The 20,201-nt window shown below is 46.9% G+C and overlaps 1 protein-coding gene across 1 annotated transcript; it reads left to right on the forward strand.

Moving 5' to 3' along the window:
* Positions 1-6,892: 6,892 nt before the first annotated feature.
* LOC135374718 (venom protease-like) lies at positions 6,893-19,341 on the forward strand. The gene is made up of 9 exons (XM_064607640.1): positions 6,893-7,152; positions 7,970-8,042; positions 8,192-8,533; positions 9,373-9,449; positions 10,816-10,934; positions 11,007-11,284; positions 14,886-15,031; positions 17,942-18,011; positions 19,165-19,341. The coding sequence occupies exons 2-9, from the start codon at positions 7,970-7,972 to the stop codon at positions 19,248-19,250; spliced, it is 1,191 nt and encodes a 396-aa protein (XP_064463710.1). The 5' UTR covers positions 6,893-7,152; the 3' UTR covers positions 19,251-19,341.
* Positions 19,342-20,201: the final 860 nt, after the last annotated feature.

The raw sequence follows: 20,201 nt of genomic DNA on the forward strand, positions 1-20,201 counted from the left end.
CAACCGTTGGAAGGGAACGACCAGCTACAGTCCTCGACGACTCGCTATACAGTATACTTTGATGTTGTCTCGCTCTTTACAAATCCACCCGTCCGTATTGACGTGGCTAACAATCGTCTCTCTTCAGATAACACCCTACACCCGACCGCACAATCCGTCCGTGGCTGAGATAACATCCCTACTTTCGTTTTGTTTGACGAAAACCTATTTTAAGTTTGGCAACCAAGTGTACGAACAAACACAAGGCTGCCCGCTGGGAAGCCACTTTCGGTTTAGTCATTGAGGAGCAAGTTTTTAATTCTGACAATGCAATGCCCCTGTTAAATTTTATAAGCGCTACGTTGACGACACGTTCATTGTTTTAAAACGCGAGGATGTCACTTCATTCCATACTTTACTTAACAGCCTTCCCCTAACATACGTACAGTTCACGATAGGAAAGGACAACAACCACAAACTCCCCTTTCTAGCTATTTTAGCTACTCGCGATGACTCAAGACAGCGCTGTGACACCCCCAGAACACAAACGTGCTCGGATGAAGAAGCCTTTACAAACGTCTGGGTACAATTTCAGGCACTCGTGAAGCAAGGGATACCGAACGTATATTGTCAAGTGACGTCCTCGCCAAGAAACATTATCCTCACTATTTCGTTAAAAACACAATTTCGAGCATCTAGTGCTCATGAGAAGACTCCCACTCCCGATAACATATCGTATGCATTGCGTGTGTTCGACGCCTGTCAGAATCTGTACGGAGAATCTTAAAGCCACCAGGCATAGACACATCTCTTAAACCCATCCGAACCTTGTGTAATATTGTGTGCAGTCCCAAGGACTCCGTGCCTTACATAGATCAACATGGCGTACTGTACAGGTTGGAATGCGAGCAGTGTAACGGATCCTACGTGGGAGAAACTGGACGAAAGGCGGCAACGAAACTATAGAGAACGTCAATAGCAGATAACAAAACCCCCGGCAGAAAATCATCGCACTGAACTCGTTGGACGTTACTAAGAATCAGGGGCTCGATGCCCAAATTTTCGTTATTCCATACTGCGCGATAAAATAGTAGTAGTAGTAATTAACTGCTAAAATAGAAAATAATGGCTAAAATATAGGCATCGCTTCCCTGCGATTCGTCACGAACTCCCGCGCGATGGCCAGTCGTGTAGTTTCTTTTAATCCCGACCTACCGAAACCGTTTTCACGTGCCGTCGCATGACGTTTGGAGACCGCCGGGGGCGCCGCTATGCAATTTTTCAGGGAGGGGCACGATCTCGGACCCGGGTGGAGGGTGTCGTTCTACAGCTCACTCTTGCGCAATAACTGCGAGTACTATCAGTGGCGTCCGTCATTAGAAGGCTCCCGCTACTGTCTGTGCCTCCCACACTTGCGGGTGCCTGAGATGTTGCTATTCTTTTTTTTTTTATTTCGTGTTAGCGCCGCGAAGCAACTGTGGCTATGAGCGGCGTACAGACGTGGACAGATGGAGAGAGGACAGCAGGAAGGAGTGGGGGACAGGGGGGGTTAGTATGCGTCCTGGGCCGACTTCAGGGGGAACTGTGCCGACATTCGTCTGGAATGTCTTCGGAAACCCCAGGGAAAACCTCAGACAACACACCCGGTGACAGGATTCTTGCAAGCACAAGTGAGGGCAGAATGTCACTTGTCAATGGACCTTTTTTCACAACGCTTCTGCGCATGCTCCGTGACCCTGACGGCGCCGAAGAAGGTTCCCTACATATTTAATAGATGGCGCCAATATGGCGCCGGCTATGGCTATGCTTTGGCGTGCGGCGGTCGTGTTTCGTGGGACAGCCGCTAGGGTAAGACGCGAGTGTGAAAAAGGTCCATTCTCAGGAAGCCAGGGGTGCCACTATATAGACGCCGAAGCACGGAACGACGGTCTCCTCTCGCCTCCTAGATGAGAGAGTTGCTTCTGCAGCGCTGACGTCGTGTTCATTCCCCACGACTTCAGAATGAGCTGGAACTCACTGGATAACTAGCCTGTGTCTTGCCTCGCCCACACGCAAATAAGCCAGTAACACATCCGTCACTAAGGGTGCCACATTTCCTCAATACAACTGGGCAGCGGGATGCCAAACTATACCAGGTGTCGGCTCATCCGCACAGCGAGCCCATACGTCGCAGTTAACATGAGTTAGCAAACGACGGGACCGAACACGAGCGACCGCGATGCCCCTATACGCTTCGTGCAAAGCGTCCGCCGCGCCACAGACAATCGTGGCGGCAACCGTAGGAACTAGTTGTGTGAGTCCGCTCGGTTTTCTAGGGCTATTCGTACGCTTTCAATCGTCACCTTGCTTCGGTCACACCGCGCCTGAATCGATAGCTGATAAAACTAATGCCGTACCGCACAAATTGTTGCGTCGTTGGGTGCACAAGTACGTATGAGAAAGCCGGGTGTCGAAAAAAATTGCCCTTAGTTGTGTGGACAGGAAAATGGTCCCGCAGGCTCCTGCGCGCCCAAAAATACAGGGGCGTGGTTACGGATAACTGATGAAACACATCACAGCCGACCGAGTGTTACCATTCGCTCTCCCCATTTGTTGAAAAAGGAGACATAGGTCTTCCTTTGCCATGTGTTAATAGATAATAATAGCTGCACGACATTCAATAAATAACATAAAGGCGACATCATCGATGCACTATTTCACTAGCGATATCGTTCGCTAGATGCTAGTATTTTTCTACTGTTGGTCAGACACGAGTTTTGAATTTAAGTTTGAGCTTGAATGTAAAAAAAGGAGGCACCAGTTTTACAGTTGTTATACAGTTGTTCCCTACATCATTTCCGTGCCGATGTTCATGGATAATAAAAGCTCTCGCCCTCTCATTCATTGTTTCATTGCCTTTACAACTCCGCTTCTGCTGAAGGTTCACCGACATAGAAAGTATGACAACCGTAAAACCTGTCTGACCAGCAATAGGAATTCACTAGCATCCAGGTCGAATTGGGCACTATATCCAACTAGAGTCACTAAATATTTTTGTGACTCTACATCCAACGACCCCCACGTACAGCGAGCGTGAGGTCGGAGCCAGGAGAAGGTAACGTGCCTTTTTCTTACTCCTCTGAAATCCGTCCTGTTATAAAATATTGCGGGTACCATTTTTCCGACATATCTGCAAGAAATCGGGTTGTCTGTACTCCACTGAATAAAGAGAGAGAGAGAGTACCAGAAGGAACTGACGGAATGCACTCAATACAACCGGTGCAGCGAATGTAATCGCTTTTATAGTTCATTAACATCAATGGTAATTTAAAAAGCCCATGTCTCCAAATTGTAACAAATCAGGAGGGCGAATGATAGCACTTGGTCCACTAGGATCCGTTTCATCGGCTCTCCACAACGAGTGCTCTATTTTTGGGCGCCCGGAACCCCGCCGGGACCATTATTTCCGCCCACGCAACCAGGGACCATCATGTTTTTATTAGGGATGTACCAACCGAATACGCGAATCCTCGAATTCGCGAATCCTATAGGCAGGGAGTCGGGATTCGGGAATCCGAACCCTAGTGCCCAAAACGGCGAATCGAATCTTTCGAATCCACCGACCACGTTTGTTCGTTTCTTTTTCAAATTGGCGCCTCCGGAGTCCGACGAACGCCTCATTGACCGACGGGTGTTTTCTTGTTTCTTTGTTTACATGGCGCTGGACTGAAAGTGTTCAGGCAGGAACTGTTACATTACAAGTTTAAAAGTAATATGGTTTTGCTTTAGCTTTATGGAAATAATTCAGACTCCATAATTTATGTATTTCTTGTACTCGATGAACAATATGTTAAATATACGAATATATTTTCTCCCGAAACTAAAGGGTTTTTTTTTTTTTTTTTCATTAAACAACTGTATCATATTCTGCTTCAAAACACTTTTCAGTAGAAGTTTTTTTCTTGGCTTCCTGAACTCTTTTTAAAGAAAGAATTCTAAAGATTCGTAAGATTCGTGGATTCGCAGAACCTCCCTTGGATTCGGATTCGGATTCGGATTCGCAAAATTCTGGATTCGTGTCATCTCTAGTTTTTAGTTTCCTTCTGTTTCCTCCTTTTTTTTTTTTTTTTTTCAACGAATTTGACACACGGTAAAGTGCTGGGGAGGCGATGTAACGTGAGAAGGTAGAGGTACAATCCCTATAGTTTGGCAACCTGGGGAAGCTGCCCTTTTCACGTGCAGTCAGTACCAGCATGTCACACGAGCGAAAGTGATGCGCCGTCCAGTATGAGCAGACTGTTGCGAGTCTTATGGCATGCCGATAACGAAATCTGGAGAGCAGAGCTTAAAAAAGTCGAGGACCAAGAAATTCGCGCGTTAGACTAAAGCCTTCGGTGCTCGAAGGCCATCTCGCATATCGCCAGTTTTCTGGCCGCGACAAGTCCTTCTGAAAAGTGTCGAGCAACGGTGACAACGGCCAGAGAATCCTTGTGACAGTAGCAGGATGGACAAGTTTTGCATTTCGTGCAGCAAAAAGAGTCGCAACTCCTATTACGGTATCGTTCTTGCGGATGGAACTGATTTATTCACTTCGATTTTGCAATTTCAGTGCTACAGATAACAAAAAATTGCCAATTTATAGTGCCCATAATGCCACTTTTAGTGCCTAAATCGGTATTTTAAGGCCTTTTACATGCGTATATAACAAGGTTTTTTTCGTGCCTAAAAATCCAGGCTCTATAGTCATAAGATACGTATATCATCCGTTTGTGGGTCCAAGCGCATAAGATGGTACGTTATCTACACAACTTCTCAAAGAAAAACATATGACGAAGAGATCTACCTCTCTGATATTAACCTTTTTGAGGTGGGGTAGGGTCCTGTGGCTATCACGATGAAACATCCCATGTCATCATCACTTCTCCTTTATTTATTGTTGTTGTTGTTTAACAGAAGCACGTACGTACTAACACCACTAACCAGAGTTGTAAGGAAAGGCAAACATCGCATCCTCTAAAAGATTATATATCCTAAAAAAGGTTAGACGGTCCATCACTCAGCAATAGGGCAGACAATAAGGAAAGGCAGACGACAGTCATGTAAGTAACGTCGACGAATAGCTTCATGTGAGGGACAGGTAATGAAGGCGTGTAGCACAGACTGACGTTCCCCCCAGAGTGAGCATTGGGGTGGCTCCTTCCCGCGCAATAAAAACCTACTAGGTGTAATGTAAGTCTGTCCAAGGCTAAATGATATCGTACTACCAAGGTTTGTCAGACCTTCAAACCTGCATGCGCGGCTTCCTATGTCGTTTTTAGTTAGAACGAGCTTATTCGAGATGTGTGTTCCATAGTGTTCGTGCCATTATTCGTTAACTGTTCTCCTCGGAACCGATCTAAGGTCCTGATAGGGAACTTCAAAACTGGTTATTCCTTTCGAAACGGCAGCTCAGTCAGCTTTGTCTGTCGGTGCGTTGCCCGATATCCCAACGCGACTGGCTACCCAACAGAATGTTAAAAGGATGTTCTTGTTAATAGCTCTCCTAGCCAGTCACTGCGCCCGCTGCACAAGGCAATTTCTCTGTGTCTGCGCTTTGCATATTTTGTCACGCTGGCTGAGAGAGGCTCTGTCCACGATGGGTGATTTCATGCGTTTTTTTAAATGTAATTCACTGCACCAGGATGACGGCATGCAGTCACAATTGAAGCTCTATCACTCAAACGGTGGAACCTTGTACAAGTAGGGGAAACAACACACGTGATTTCTATACATTAGAACTATACGGGACTATTGCGTTGATTGTGATCAACAACCGTGACACTATGTTGTGACTCACACAGTGTTCGACCCTCTGCTTGACTGTGGCTTTTAGTTTTCTTTCACCGACAGAACTCTTCTTCTTACCGCCATTCCCCTTTTCCTGTTCTTTTTTTTTCTCTCTCTCTCTCTTTCAACGTAGGTGTAGTGGGGTAGCCAGTCCGATTTAGTCGTGATTCACCTCCCCATTTTTTTCTTCTATCCACCATTATCATAATAATCATCAGGAGAAACCATGACAGTCTGGTGGCTAACCTTGGCCCGTCTTTACATGTTTTAGTTCCGTATGTGCCCCAAAATATCCTTTGAGATGTTCGAATTTGTTTTCTTAAATCTTAAATCAGGTTTCTTAAATCTTAGAAATGCGCAATTGACATATAAAATATGTATGTCTCCCCCATAACCATGTGCGTTCCCCATGATTTATTTCCAAGGGGGTGGGGGGAGGGGGGGGGCAACCCGCTCACCTCTTTTCCTGGAGAAGGACTCTGCGGAATGTGTGGGTGTTCAGAGGACTATATTATCGTGATACCGTATCTGAGGAAAATCATAACGACATATGAATAAATAGTGCACGATTTTCACAAGTAAACTTGGCGCTCCAGGGGGGGGGGGGGGGGGGCTCGACCCCCCTCTCGGTACGCCCATGCCCATAAGTGCTAAGGCCAGTTCGTATTGTCACACACAGGGCTCTACGTACATGGCTCCTCGCAACTGAGGATACATTTTCTGGTCCTACACCTGCTCTGCCCTACACCTCCGCTATGGAGACATCATATCGCCTCAGTTGGTACCGCTCTATGCCCTGCTACTCTTCCGGTCATTAAAGTCTCAACACTGACCTGTCTCTCGCGGTGCACGCTCGAAAGCGAAACTACCATGCGTTATGAGATTTCCCTCGCAAGAACCAATATCAAAATACCTCCCTTGAGGAAACGCACATATTATGCCCAGACGGGCAACCGTCCTTGCATCACAGAATAAACAACCGTTTCGACGACTTCGCTGTAGTCGCGCACGTGCGTAACCCAAGTGAAAGGGGCGACCGGTTTTCTTCCTCTCTCCCGACAACTCTGAAGCATTAGAGGAGGCAATCGACAACATCAAAAATACGTTCAGCCTTTCTAGGGTCAAAAACATGAAACAGAAATGAAGTTGTGAAGGCGTTGCATGACAAAAGGAAAGGAAAGGAGGAAAGGAAAGAGCTCGCGACGTGCGCAAGGTCTCCCTCTACAAGTATACGACAAGTCGTAGGAACTGATTGTGTGTAAATGAAGTGCGTAAAGCTGGGACGGAGCAACGACGTTGCCTCTGTTGCGAATCTGTGTGTGCCGTACATCTTACTGTGAAGGAATTCGTGAAGCATTCCTTCGAAAGGTAAGCCCCATGACGACCGGTTTCGCCTGGTTTATCGAAGGTGTGATTTAGAAAACATAGTGTGTATGATATGTATGCGATGTGACTTAATGTAGTGGCAAACGAAGTGCACATCATTTACTGAAGAAGCTGTATAAGAAATCTTTTTTTTTAAATTCCGTGTTAGCGCCGTGAAGCAACTGTTGCTATGAGCGGCGTACAGACGTAGACAGATGGAGAGAGGACAATAGGATGGAGTGGGGGACAGGGGGGCTAGTATGCGTCCTGGGCCGACTTCCGGGAGAACTGTACCGCGTCTGGAAAGTCTTTGGAAAACCCAGGGAAAACCTCTATAAGAAATCTGTTGTGTGACTGCACGGTGTGAACAACAGGCAACGCGCTGATTTTTGCTACGGCGCTGTGTCAATATTTGTACACTTGTATTAAGCAACAGAAAGGCGTTGGCGCCACCCAGATGCTTTCCGTGAGTGGTCAGGTACTGCGGGCTCACTGGAAGGTTAAAAGTTTGTTCCGAAAAGCGATACACAGTGTGATACACAGGCAAGTAATGTGTTACGCTTTCGCGTAGTTGTACATCTCACAATGAGGTGGGTGATCAAACAGTTTCATTTGGCTGACATATGGGTGACATCTTCGGCGGTGTCCTTAGGCGGTTGTCAGATATATGACGTGTAAGCTCGATGCTAAAAGTCTGTATACATGCGATTTACATGCGAGATCTCAAATGACGAGATCCCGTAACATATGCAGGAGCTGTGTTGGTTATTAAGCGGCAAGCATAAACAGCATTCTGCTAATTTTCTGCTCTGTGTTATAGATGGCACAAAAGACTGTGTTTCTGAGCTTCCTCGCCCTCGTTGCGAGCAGCGCTCCGAAGCAACCAGCAACCAGTAAGTATACAGCGGGCTTCATGCTCGAATAGACTATAGAGCGAACACTGTTTTATAAAGCAGATTTTTTTCGCACAACTAACTAAATGGGACGTACTAAATTTTATCGAGAGCTCGCGCCCCCACGCATACGCTATGTGCTATTACAGGCTGCAAGACACCGTCGAATGAACCTGGTTCCTGTGTACTACGTCACAAATGTGCAACACTAAGCAGCATAGAGGATCCCTCCACGTTACGCCAATACATATGTGGCTATCGACGCTTGCAACCAAAGTTATGTTGTCCGCTAGCATCGCAAGAAGACAAGCCGTTCGACCACCTAGTGACACCTACGCCACCCGTGGGCGATGTTCCTACCGATTCCGAACCAAAGGCAACAACTGAAAAGCCTGTCGTTGGCTACAGGGGATCGGGAGGCTCTGGTGCCAGCATTACACCCCTTGGTAACCATAAGCCACCTCCTGGGTACCCCAGTAATCTGCCTGCTGGTAGGTGAACACATACTATATTAGGTGTCATGAATTTCTTGCAGAGACATACGTCTACCAATCCAGGAACGATAGTTTCAAAATGTTTCTGTAAGGTGTCGGAGTTTAGTTTCCGCAGATTCCATGTAATTCAGCGTAAGAGTGCGCCATAGACGCAGTTTAGTGCAGTATGTCATGTCGGTCAGACTTATGAGCTTGCTGTTGAAAAATGCTACACATTATGCGTTCTCTTAGCGTGCACTGATGAGGAACACCATTCAATTTGCCACCATTCACCATGAATTCAATGTACAAAGTTTGGATAAAAGTCATGCTTAGCTACCACTTGCTTGAAGACGCTCCATCCACCCACAGGAGTGGAGGGCACTCGACAAAAAATAGAGAGTTCTTTTAGGATTGCATGCACTTTCGCGCTACTACTTCAAATTCATAACATTGCCATTTGGGACGTTTTTGCAACGGTGTCATTCGCGGCATGACTATAATAGAACGCTACATTTATTTTGACCACCATAGGAACTGTGTTACATTACAGTCCATGACTAGGTGTGTGTCACATTTCGACAGAACGCCGTGAACCCTGCTCCAAGCACCCCTGCCCGTTTTGGCCATGCGTACATAGCAGCTTTACTCCCTGCGACCGCTGTATACATGCGATTGTAAATGGCGTTACTCGCAAATGTGCTACTTTTTTTTTACTAGGATAGTTGTAACGTCGTGACGCGAGACTTAAGAAGAAAAACGCTTTTGTCAGCATTTTGCAACACTTTTGAACAACAAGCAACATGAGTTGGATCCTGCTACGCGACAATGAGCTGAAGTTTATGACGCTATTGCAGGTTGTGGCTTGAGCAACGTGAGCATATCCAAGGTCGTAGGTGGGAAGGTGGCTGATCCTGGCTCATGGCCGTGGATGGTAAGCTGGAAGTAACTGCTAGTTACTGTGACTTGCATAGCAATGTGCGATTGTGATGGTGTACCGAACACGTACCACTTGGTGAGTACAGACTGGTAGCGCTCCATACTTAGTGTATAGAGCTCGTGCCACAGATGCGCGTAAGAAACAAGCTTCTATGAAAATTTTCTGCAGTCTGCTCTTCTGAGGTGTTCTTGTTCAGTACCACAGCGTTGTTTGCATAACTTCAAGGACAGCATCAGCTTTGTTGTTGCGTTCATTCATGCATTATATATACAGGTACTATTGCTTTCTTATAAAGGACAAATGTGACTTTTGGAAGCAATCTGCGACCGAGGCTGGCACATCATAGCCTCGGTAGCAGACTACTTCCAAAAGTCACATTTGTTATTTACAGCCATTTGCTCTTCGCAGTTTTACAGTCAAGAAACACAACAAACACATCAGGAACGTAAAACTTTGTTGTGTTTCTGTTTACTGTAATCCATGGGCGTTCCCAGGATTTTTACCAAGAGTGGGGGCGGCAAGGCGCTTCCAGGGGGGGAGGGCAAGAGTGCAAACCCCTACCCCCTACCACACCTTTTTCTGGAGCCGGACATTGCGCGCTGTGTGGGTATTCAGAGGTTCCTATTATGACGTCTGAGAATAATCATTACGACCTATGACTAAAGAGTGTACTATTTCCACAAGCGACCTTGGGGTTCCAGGAAGGGGCCACGCCCCCCCCCCCCTTGCCCCCCTCTCTGTACGCCCATGCTGTAATCCTCGGTGAGTTACAAGTTACACTGTAACTTTTACCGCTATACCTGCTTCAGCAAATTCTGGAAGTGTCTGACCCAGAATATGAGGCAATGCGTGAAAGAAACCACGGTGCATCTGGTGCCTAAACCGTAACCTCAAAGAAAGTATATTTCAAAGCACGATCCCTGTTATTGGCATGCATCTGGTGGCCGTCAAACGCAACAAACTTTATGCGTCATTTTAAGTGATCTCTAGCACCGCACGCGATTACGCTCGTACAATGACAAGCGGACGCAGTAGTTTACCCAGAATTTCGTCCCTGGGGGTGTGTCAGCAAGGGGGTATGACGCCACAACATGCAGGATACTCCCATGTATCTTTGTGCTCACAAAAGTTTAGGGCAGTGTCACCCAGATTTTGGGAGTGTGGTAGGGGGGTGTTGAGGGTCCTGGATAAATCAGGTGGGCGGACGTTTGGAAACTACGACAACGCGTTTGGTGTGTACACCATTATTATGCCAGGTATAAATGTTTTAGACAAATTGATACTTTTCAAATCAGCGCACACGTCATGTGTACTCTGGAAAAGTGAAAACGGAGAAGGCCAATGAAACTTACGGACGCAGGCTGCCATATACCTGAAGACAGACGGCGACCAAAAGGTCAGCTGCGGAGGTGCACTTGTCTCCGAACGCCACGTGGTCACAGCTGCACACTGTGTCACCGTGGGTGCCAAAGCAAGATCGTAAGTCAACGCAGGCCACTCCCAGTAGTGTAAATGAGGGTCACCTGTCACAGAACCATCTCCACTGCTCAGGTTACATCCTCGTTACGTGAGTGTCCGTCTTGGTGACCATGATCTGTCTACGCTCGACGACAACACGGCACCCGTCGATGTAGACGTGGCGTCCATCACCAGGCACCCCAGCTACGACCCTCGACGTTTCAGCGGCGACATCGCTGTTCTTACACTAGCAACGCCCGTCACCTTCAATGAGTACGTGAGGCCCTTGTGTTTACCTTTCGGACACCTGGAAGGGAAGGACATTTCTGGCTACCACGGATTTATCGTCGGATGGGGAGCTACAAAATTTGGTACTACTCCATCAATGCATTCCTGTTTCTGAGTCATGTTAAGTGTGTGCAGGTGTGATAATTAGCTCCGAGCTCAGATGGCCATGAGCAAAAACAATGAACCTTTTAGTGCAGTTTACTTCCTTGATGACATCATAATTGGAGTCGCTTCCTCACGGGTGTCTCAGAACCGTCGCACTTTACTTTGCCAACACGTCTAACCCCAGTGATGACAAAAGCCCGGATATTTAGTCAAGAAAAATTTTTATTTTTAGGCGTCTATGACAGAGAGAAAAAATCGCGATTAAGGCACTAAGACCGGACTTATAGGAATCATAGTCACTATATTTTCTTGTGTTCTGGGCTCCGCGAATACGGAAAACAAAGAAGGCAGTCTTGTATTTCTTCTACTACTGTACTACTAGTACTACTACTTTTTCCTTCCCCGTTTCTTCGGTGTGTGTGAATTTTCAGCCAGACCGACTTCGTCGCGACCGACGTACCCATTTTTTTTCTTCTCTCAATTGTCACCATTATCATGTCTTTTCTGATCATGTGATGCCATATGTATGACAAAATCAGCTCTTAAAATACGGCAGCACTATTCTTATCAGGGCTTTCCGAAGTAAATGGCTGGTTACATGACACCTTGTCTAACGAATTAGAAAACCTCAGGTACAATGCTTTTCACGCCAGGCGACCCGTTTCATCCACAAGGGAAAGCACGAAGTTATTTCCATATCAAAGTCTATGGGAGGCTATAAATCGTTGCGCCAATGCTCAGCAAAAAAAGAGAGAGAGAGCCGTGCTTCAAGTTGCTGCAACAGTAAGACACGAGCACCATTTCTATACTAGTGAGCGTGATGCTCAGTTACGCGTCGCCCAGCGCCAGCTCCACGTCCACAGAACTAGGTGGAGCAAACTGCAACTTGATGAACTTTGGAAGGCAGATTGTTGTAGGTGTCGTTCCTGTCCCACCTCTTATCACTCCACTGTCTCCACAGATCAGAACCCAGTGCTTTTACAGCCGACCCGCGTTTATCCGGACGGCTTCGTTTCGTGTGAAAATGTCCGGATAACGGGGGAACCGGATAAGTGAAACGTGAAATTCCAGAGTGATCCTAAAAGGACATCTTTAATGACCATTACACAAAAAACTATCCATTATCATCTGTTTCATTCAAATCCACGCATCCAGTTCTTGCAAACCTCTGCGAATGGCATTGACTCGCAAAATAATGTTCTGTTGCTCGAAAAATAATAGCGCTGTTCTCAGTGCCGCCCGCTCATATTCTACCGTCACAGCTAGTGCATCCACGCTTCCATCATCAGATTCTTCTTGAAAACTATCGGAAGCGACGACACTGATGATATCGTCATCTATGATTGCAGCGCAGGGGTCCTCGTTGTGGACCTTCTGAGTCTGATCTCACCAGACTGCTCAGTGGATTACTTTTGTGTAACGTGAAATGTTGGAAAGGGAGGAAATTCTTCCCAGCAACACAGTCTTTGTGTCAGTAAAAAAAAAGGCCACGACCAAGGTTCTCAACCTGGTTTGACTAGGTGTGGGCCAAGTGTCATTCCTGGACAATGACCGGATAACTGAAGCCGATTGTTGTGTATTTGTCATTTCTGTTCCCTGGAATTCTCGTCCGAGTCCGGAAGCTGAAGTCCGGATAAACGAGGGCGAAATACGTGGGGAGAAATCCGTCCCCACGCTCTTTTTTCCGGATAGCGCAGGATCCGGATAAATGAAGTCCGGATAAACGCGGGCCGACTGTATTAGGCAGAGATGTCTCAACGTATAGCGCAGTTTCATCCTAGGTCTATCCTGTTCCGGACCCCTCGACACATTCTCCACAAGCTCTCGGGCGTCAAGAGCGTGACCGGATATACGAGTAGACAGCTGATGTGCTGCGACGTGGGCATAGCGGAGGACGGATAAACTTATGGGAAGAGCATAGGATTTTTCATTATGTGACAAGAAACAAATAATGAGAAAAAACGAATCACTGACTGATCTTCAGACCACACCCCAACCTTGTTATTTGCAAAAGTTTCTGCAAATAACAAGGGGGGGGATAATGGCAGGGAATTTGCGGAACACACCCTTTTAAGCAATAAACGAGTTCAAAACGGCGCGGCGTATAGTCACATAAAGTGACGCCTTCCACGAGCGTTTACACATTTTGCTGCCGAGAAGCTAGTCCAGACAGTTTTTTTAAGTGCCAAAATAGGCACCAACGCAACAGTAGGCATTTACATGACTAATGGCGTACCAGCACGTGTACGAAGCAGGACACAGGCTAAGTTATCCAGTGGCCTAGAGCCCATTGTGGAGTCGCGGGGAATGAACCGGCTGATAGCGCCGCAGAAGCAGCCCTCTCGTCTAGGAGATGAACGAGTATTGTACTGCTGCTTAGAGGAGACCGTCGTTCAATTTTTAGGTGTCTTGTGGCTCCCCTGGCTTCCCGCAAATTCACGGCTGACATTCTGCCCCATCTGTGCTTGCAAGAGTTGATCCAACGCTCGCTTTCCGGACGCCACGAAACACCTCACGTCCAGACGCTGCATTAGTTCATCGGATTCGACTCAGTGTGGCTTTTACAGCTCAGTGGCGTCACCGCTCGCCACATGACGACTCCCCTGGATGCCATCACTGCGGTGATCCTGAAGATCCAGAGCACATCCATTTTTAATTGTCCGCACTGCCAGATCCACACTTAAGTGTCCCTAAATCAGCTGGACTCTCGCCCTCCAGCTACGTTAAAAATTGCTTGGTCCATGGCCAAATGCAGCAGACCAACGCTCTGCCCTAAACCCACTATCACAATGAAAGATGAAAGTCACTGAAGAGGTTAGCCAGCTGTAGGGATCGAACCCACATCAGTTTCTCTCTTGTCCACTATCACAATTTTTAGACACCGTAGGACTCGAGTCCTCACTGTGAGGCGACTTAATATTCCATTTCATCACGTTACTGCCAGCAATGGGGTAGGGTATCGCCCCAGGCCATGAAACTCCCAATTCATCATTATTTAAATGAAGTTGTATTTGATTTTGCAATTTATATGCAGAACCAATTCACTGAGGTAGGTTCCCCGTCACCTAATTCGTGGTCTTGAATCCAGAAGGCAATATCAGAAGTGGAGGAAAGAAGAATCTGGGGTTTAACGATGGCATAAAGCGAAAGTGACGTAAGCAGTATGATTGGCTCCTTCGTGACGCGCTATCGGTGTATGTTAGTTTTGACTAGTTAGTAGGTTAGTTTGACTAGGTTAGGATGTGATTCAGTTTACATCAGGTTGCTTTCGTGTCAGTTTGAGGAGCGCATATCGAACACCTAGGCGTAAAAAGAGTATGTACATAGGAGAAAAAGTAGCAGCCGAATGGTATCTAGTGCTTTCGTACCTCAAATTAATCGCACGAGCGATATAATACTCCCACCATTCCATTCGGCTACTACTTCTACCAGGGATGTTATTGGACGACGGACGACAAGTTCGGACTAACGTTGCTGGCAACGTTATACTAAGAGACAGCCTTCTCTTCGGAATATCACGAGACTAATTACGTATTGGCTTTCTTTCACTCATTACTTTCCATTCTCCCTGTTTGGCAGAGGGCAGCGGCAGTGACGTCCTTCGCGAGGCTCAAGTGCCCATCTGGGAAGAGGAGAAGTGTCGCAAAGCTTATGAACGCCATGTTCCTATAGTTAAGACACAGCTCTGTGCAGGCGACGGCCTTGGCAAGAAGGACACTTGCCAGGTGAGACCATACTTCATGTTTTCTTTTCTCTCCCCTTTTTGTATCCCATGGAGTACTTGGATGCTAATGTGACCGTAATCTTACGCAAACGCAACGCCACATTGCATTCCATATCGTAGGTACGTGTCCAGTGGGTTTACTTGTAATACAATCTCGGGGAAACTTGTTTAGAAATCATCGAGACACAGCAGAGCCTCACGCACCGTTTGCTTGAAATGTGTGCCTTAGACAATATTGTTAAGGCGCCGAGAGAGATCAGGGATGAAGGTTGGAAACGAATGTAGTAACGTTTATTACGAGCAACAGCGACAACAGCGAGTACCTGTGGCACGATCACAGTTGCGGACGTAGTTTCCTTTCCCTCTTTCGTAGCAGCGCTCCCCTCCCCCCCATTACGGAGGCTGGACCGGTGCGGGGTAACTTCGCCAATAATCCTGGCGGTTACCGTGGTACAGGGAGCATCCCAATGAAGACTACTGAGGGATGCTCGCGTGTTTTCTGTGGTGGGTAGTCCTCTTGCACTACACAAATCCCAGAGCAAGAGGGCTAGCGCACCCCTCCCTCTCCTGTGCCACCATCATCTCTCCACTCCCACTTTCACCCTTCCCTCTTTTCCCTCCCCTGGGTGCACCGAGCCGCCACTTGAGAGCAGGCTGACCGCACCTTTCCCCATACATCACCCCCCCCCCCCCTGGACCGGTGACCTCCGTACCGCTGACAGACAAGCAAGGTGTGTTGCACATACGCTTCTACATGACACGAGGGGCAATGAGGTGAAGGCAGTGCAATACTACAATTTAACGAGGCTGCGTGCACGAGTTTAGGAATTTTGGTTCACTTCTGCCAGAAGCATAGCTGAGAAATGTAATTTGAATCACTGATTTGGTGCCCAGTCGTGCAACCACCGGCATGCTGCAGTTTAAAGGGACGGCCACGAAGGTAAAGGGCTCATGAAGCTTTGAGGGGTTGTGAGGTCTGCAATGAAGGGCTTCCGAGGACCCGAAGGGTTAACAGCAAAGTAAAAAATTAGAAATAAAAACGATGTTAGGTCCAGAAACGAATAGCCACGAAAAATAAATGGAACGGTTTGACAAGCTCTTGGACGTCGGAAGTCGTCCTCAAGCCTGTACCCGGTGGAAAAATTCTCAATTTTAAGCTCATCGTCGATCAGCTTCCTAAGTACATCGACGTCATCTTTTTTTTTTTTTTTTAAGTCGGATCTATCGACATTGGTGAGAACTCAGTATTCTCTTGTGTGGAGCAACCTGAAGGGTTGTGAGACCTGTTATGAGTTGAAGACATGTGAGGGTGACGTGCTCGTGAGGCCATGATGGGTTATGGGCCTGCTATCAATTGAAGACATATGAGGGTGAAGGGCTGTAGGGGCTTGATTAGTTTCAGGTTATGGCTCATTAGTGGAAAGTTTGTTAAGGCAACGCTTTAAAGCAAGGTGTGAGGGTGAGTGAGGGTGTGTACTGCTGGGGGCAGCGTCGCGAGGGTGAGTGAAGGGTCGCGCACATTAGGTTAGGTGATGTGACGGTGAAAAGCCCAACCGTACCTCCATCAAATGTTAAGGCACCGAGAGAAAGACCAGGAATGAAGGCTGGAGGCAAACGTAGAAACGCTTATTAAGAAGAGCATGAGCAACACACCAAGGGTCCGTGGTACGATCACAGTTGCCGCCGTCCTCTCCTTTCCGTGTTCCATTCCCTGCTCCGTTACGACATACTGAGGAGGGGTGGTAAAGACGAGAAGAAACGACGAAGCGCTATACGCAAATGAAACCAACAGAATGATGTTAGCAGTCGTGTATCGTGGACAGCACTATTTTCTTCATTCTGCCTGATTAGTTCTGTGACACCAATTTAGCGGGCTTTTAAAATGTTTGAAACTTCGAGGTACGTCGGCCGGGCACACTACAACAATTGTCTTCCTGTGCAACCTGCACTGTCACTTCAGATATATGAATATAACAAGACATATGCAGACTTCCCCCAACGTGGTTCTGAACATTTCCTTTTGCAAGCAGCCATAGTAGCTACGGTGTAAATCCGTGCCATCGTCCTAGTCGTAGCGGACCCGCTCTTTCGTCATGGAAGTATCTGTTACAGTTTAGCAGAAAATCACAACGACGACTTGGGCAAACTTCAGATGCTTTGTTTCCACAGTGTAACGAAACAACAATGGGTGCGTTCAGTAGGCGCTCCTGAGCGCGAATGTTTCAGACTCCATCACTCACTGAACGCGACACCAGTGCCGCTCGCGCACCCGAGAGTGTGAGACTCCGTGCCACTTTTCGAGCTTCCGTTTCATTTCGGTGCATGAAAGCAGACGACAAGCGCCCGATTCTTTGAGATTTTCCCTGACGTACTTCTTGTTGAGCGTAGAGTGAGCGCCGGCTGGACGACCTTTGAAGTGTGGGCTCGGAAGCAGAATGCGGACTTTCTACGTTACCCAATGCTCCGATTTCAGTAAACTGTAATACATTTTTATAACTGTTTTATGCTTTTTTATTAGTGGGCAACTTCCACACGGATATCGGCGGTTATTCGCGCCATGCAGCCGTCCCCATAGTAAACAGCTCCTATGACCACTGTTACGAATTCCCATCTTTTCCATTTCATTTGCTGTTAGGAGAAATCGCCGCAACCGTAGTCGTCTCTTCCAACTTTTCTATAGGTTCAAAATAAGCCAACGTGTCCTCCGTCAGCGCACTGCATGAGCAGACAACAGGAAGCGGCATCTAGTGAGCGAGCAGTGCAGCGCTCCAAAGTTACATTTTGCTGTTTAGTGGCCGCTCCGGGTGTGGCATACCCCCGGTTCGAGTGCGCCAAAAGAGGAGCGCTTACTTAACGCATCCAATGCGAGCGTAGCACGAGGTTCTCATTTTAGAGTTATGTTTCATTGCAGGGTGATTCCGGAGGTCCATTTGTCCTTCCCCATGACAGACGCTTCTACATTGTCGGCGTCGTTTCATCGGGTAAGCCCAGTTCCCGTTCGCATTTTGATGCAAATAGATAACGCCCGCGCTTCGATGCAATACCTAGAAACCGAAGTCGATAAGTCGAAATAAAAAAAGAAATAAAAATGTTTTTGCGGCAGCCAATATGTAGCACAATTGAGTGAGCATGAATGACGATACCTCGCGAACCACGAAGGCTTGAGCCATGCGAAGGCGCGAGTAACCTCCGCCAATTATCTATTTTTACCGCTTTCCGGACCTGAGGCGCACTGCTTTGGTTTCGGCTCAGTTGCATAGCGAAATTCGGCGATGGATATTTCACGAATTTTCAGGATTTTTTAAAAGATAGAATGACTTCTACCGAAGACTGTCTCCCATTTTCTATCTCGCTTCTGCCTGCAATTTCCCTAATTAAATATTTAACTGATGATTCGATTTTAGGTAATTAGTCGAATTGTAGTTGCATATAGTCTCTTCGAGAGGATGACCGCCTGGCCGAATAAGTCAACTGCAAAAACGACATCTATGTCTCGCATCTTTGTTATAAAAATTCTGCGAAGGATTAAAAAAAAACGACTTGTATGTTTTACATGCTGCTTTGCACAATGCTTTACGTACGTACCTGCCGGGCGTGGTTTGCAACAACGACGAAGGCCCGAATGAACGCATGGCTCGCCTCATAAACGACTACGCGACATCCTCAGGTTCGCCGTCCTTCCCTGAGTGCCGGGCTGAGACAGTATCTGCACTAGTACGGCAGAGCAGCGAACATCAGCCCTTCATTCTACGTACATATCAATCTTCCACCCAATCATCACCCGCATCATCGTCGGATGTAATGGGCATGCCCGAAGAAACCCGTTCGTCTCATCATTCACCTAAGTGCATCCCGCTGCGCTGGGGCCACAAAATATAAGGGGCCACTTCAAAATATAGTACAAGGTAAATTGCGAAAAGGGGTACAGTGTGCTTTCATGAAAATGAGAGCAGACTTATTCGTTTTACCATGACATATTACCAACAAGTCAGTCTTATTTTACTTCACACAGCGCTTGGGCAATATGTCACGCCTGTCTCAGTTCTGTCACTAAAACAGATTATACAGACAAAAAAAGTATACAGTAGAAGTAAAGTGTCGGAAAGTTTGTGCAACGAATTTGTTTCTTTTCAGGCAAAGACTGCGCAACACCGGGATTCCCGGGCATTTACACTCGAGTGACCAGCTTTCTTGACTGGCTCAAGAACGCACTTCAGTGACCGCATTGGATGACCTTCGCATATACGCCTCGATTCCATTTCGATGCCACAACGTTTCTGCTTTACCAAATAAAGAGTCACATTTCCGGTATCTTGTTCTCTTCACAGGGAACGTTTCACAGGACATTCCTTCACCTGACGATGCGCCGTTAAATGAAGTTAACGCCTACACAGAGGAATGGCGCGATTAGACACATTATGTGCTAACAGAACATCAGTTCTTTCACATTATGTGTGTCTATGTGACTTGTGACTAAAGTCATCCTTATCCTTCCATTCTGCGTGGCAAACACACCAATTTACACCACTGGAAATCGTCATACAGCGCCAAGACAGCTCGTAATTTTAGTGGCACATATTGAGGAAATAAACATTAATGGCAGAACACGAGAGATCGAAATATTTCCAGATACGGAGATATTTTAATTAATTTCAGGTTTGCCACATGGTAGTCTGAGAAAGTAAAACCAGCAAGTCCAAAGGTTGCGGGTTCGATCACGGCAGAGGACGTCAGCAACATGGTGACATGGTACAAGTTGCTTAGACACGCCGTCTTCGGCGAGCGACGTTTAAATACGGTGATGCCTTGTGCTGAGCTTTTGAAGCACATGAGAGAACTGTGATGTTCTGATGCTGGAACAACATAGGAGGGACAATCACATACAAGGCCTCAAGTTGCCTAAGAAATTAAAGATGAAAGATGAAAGTCACTGAAAAGGTTAGCCAGCCATAGGACTCCAGAAGATGTGGGTTCGAGTCCTACAGCTGGCTAACCTTTTCAGTGACTTTCATCTTCCATCATTTTGAAGCACGTTAACGAGCCCCACGGCGGGCAAAAGTAATCCCCAGGCCCACCACTCTGGCGTCACCCATGATCATTGCTGTCTCGCGACGTCAAGCCACGTATTATCATAATTTGATAATTGTAAATAACTTTATTTGTACAGAAAA

The sequence above is a fragment of the Ornithodoros turicata genome, unplaced genomic scaffold (genome assembly GCF_037126465.1).
Source record: "Ornithodoros turicata isolate Travis unplaced genomic scaffold, ASM3712646v1 ctg00000746.1, whole genome shotgun sequence".
Taxonomy (NCBI): domain Eukaryota; kingdom Metazoa; phylum Arthropoda; class Arachnida; order Ixodida; family Argasidae; genus Ornithodoros; species Ornithodoros turicata.

Coding starts and splice junctions, on each gene's coding strand:
- LOC135374718 (XM_064607640.1), top strand. CDS start 7,970: ATGGCACAAAAGACTGTGTTTCTGAGCTTCCTCGCCCTCGTTGCGAGC. Junction 8,043..8,191: donor TCCGAAGCAACCAGCAACCA/GTAAGTATACAG, acceptor GTGCTATTACAG/GCTGCAAGACACCGTCGAAT. Junction 8,534..9,372: donor CCCCAGTAATCTGCCTGCTG/GTAGGTGAACAC, acceptor ACGCTATTGCAG/GTTGTGGCTTGAGCAACGTG.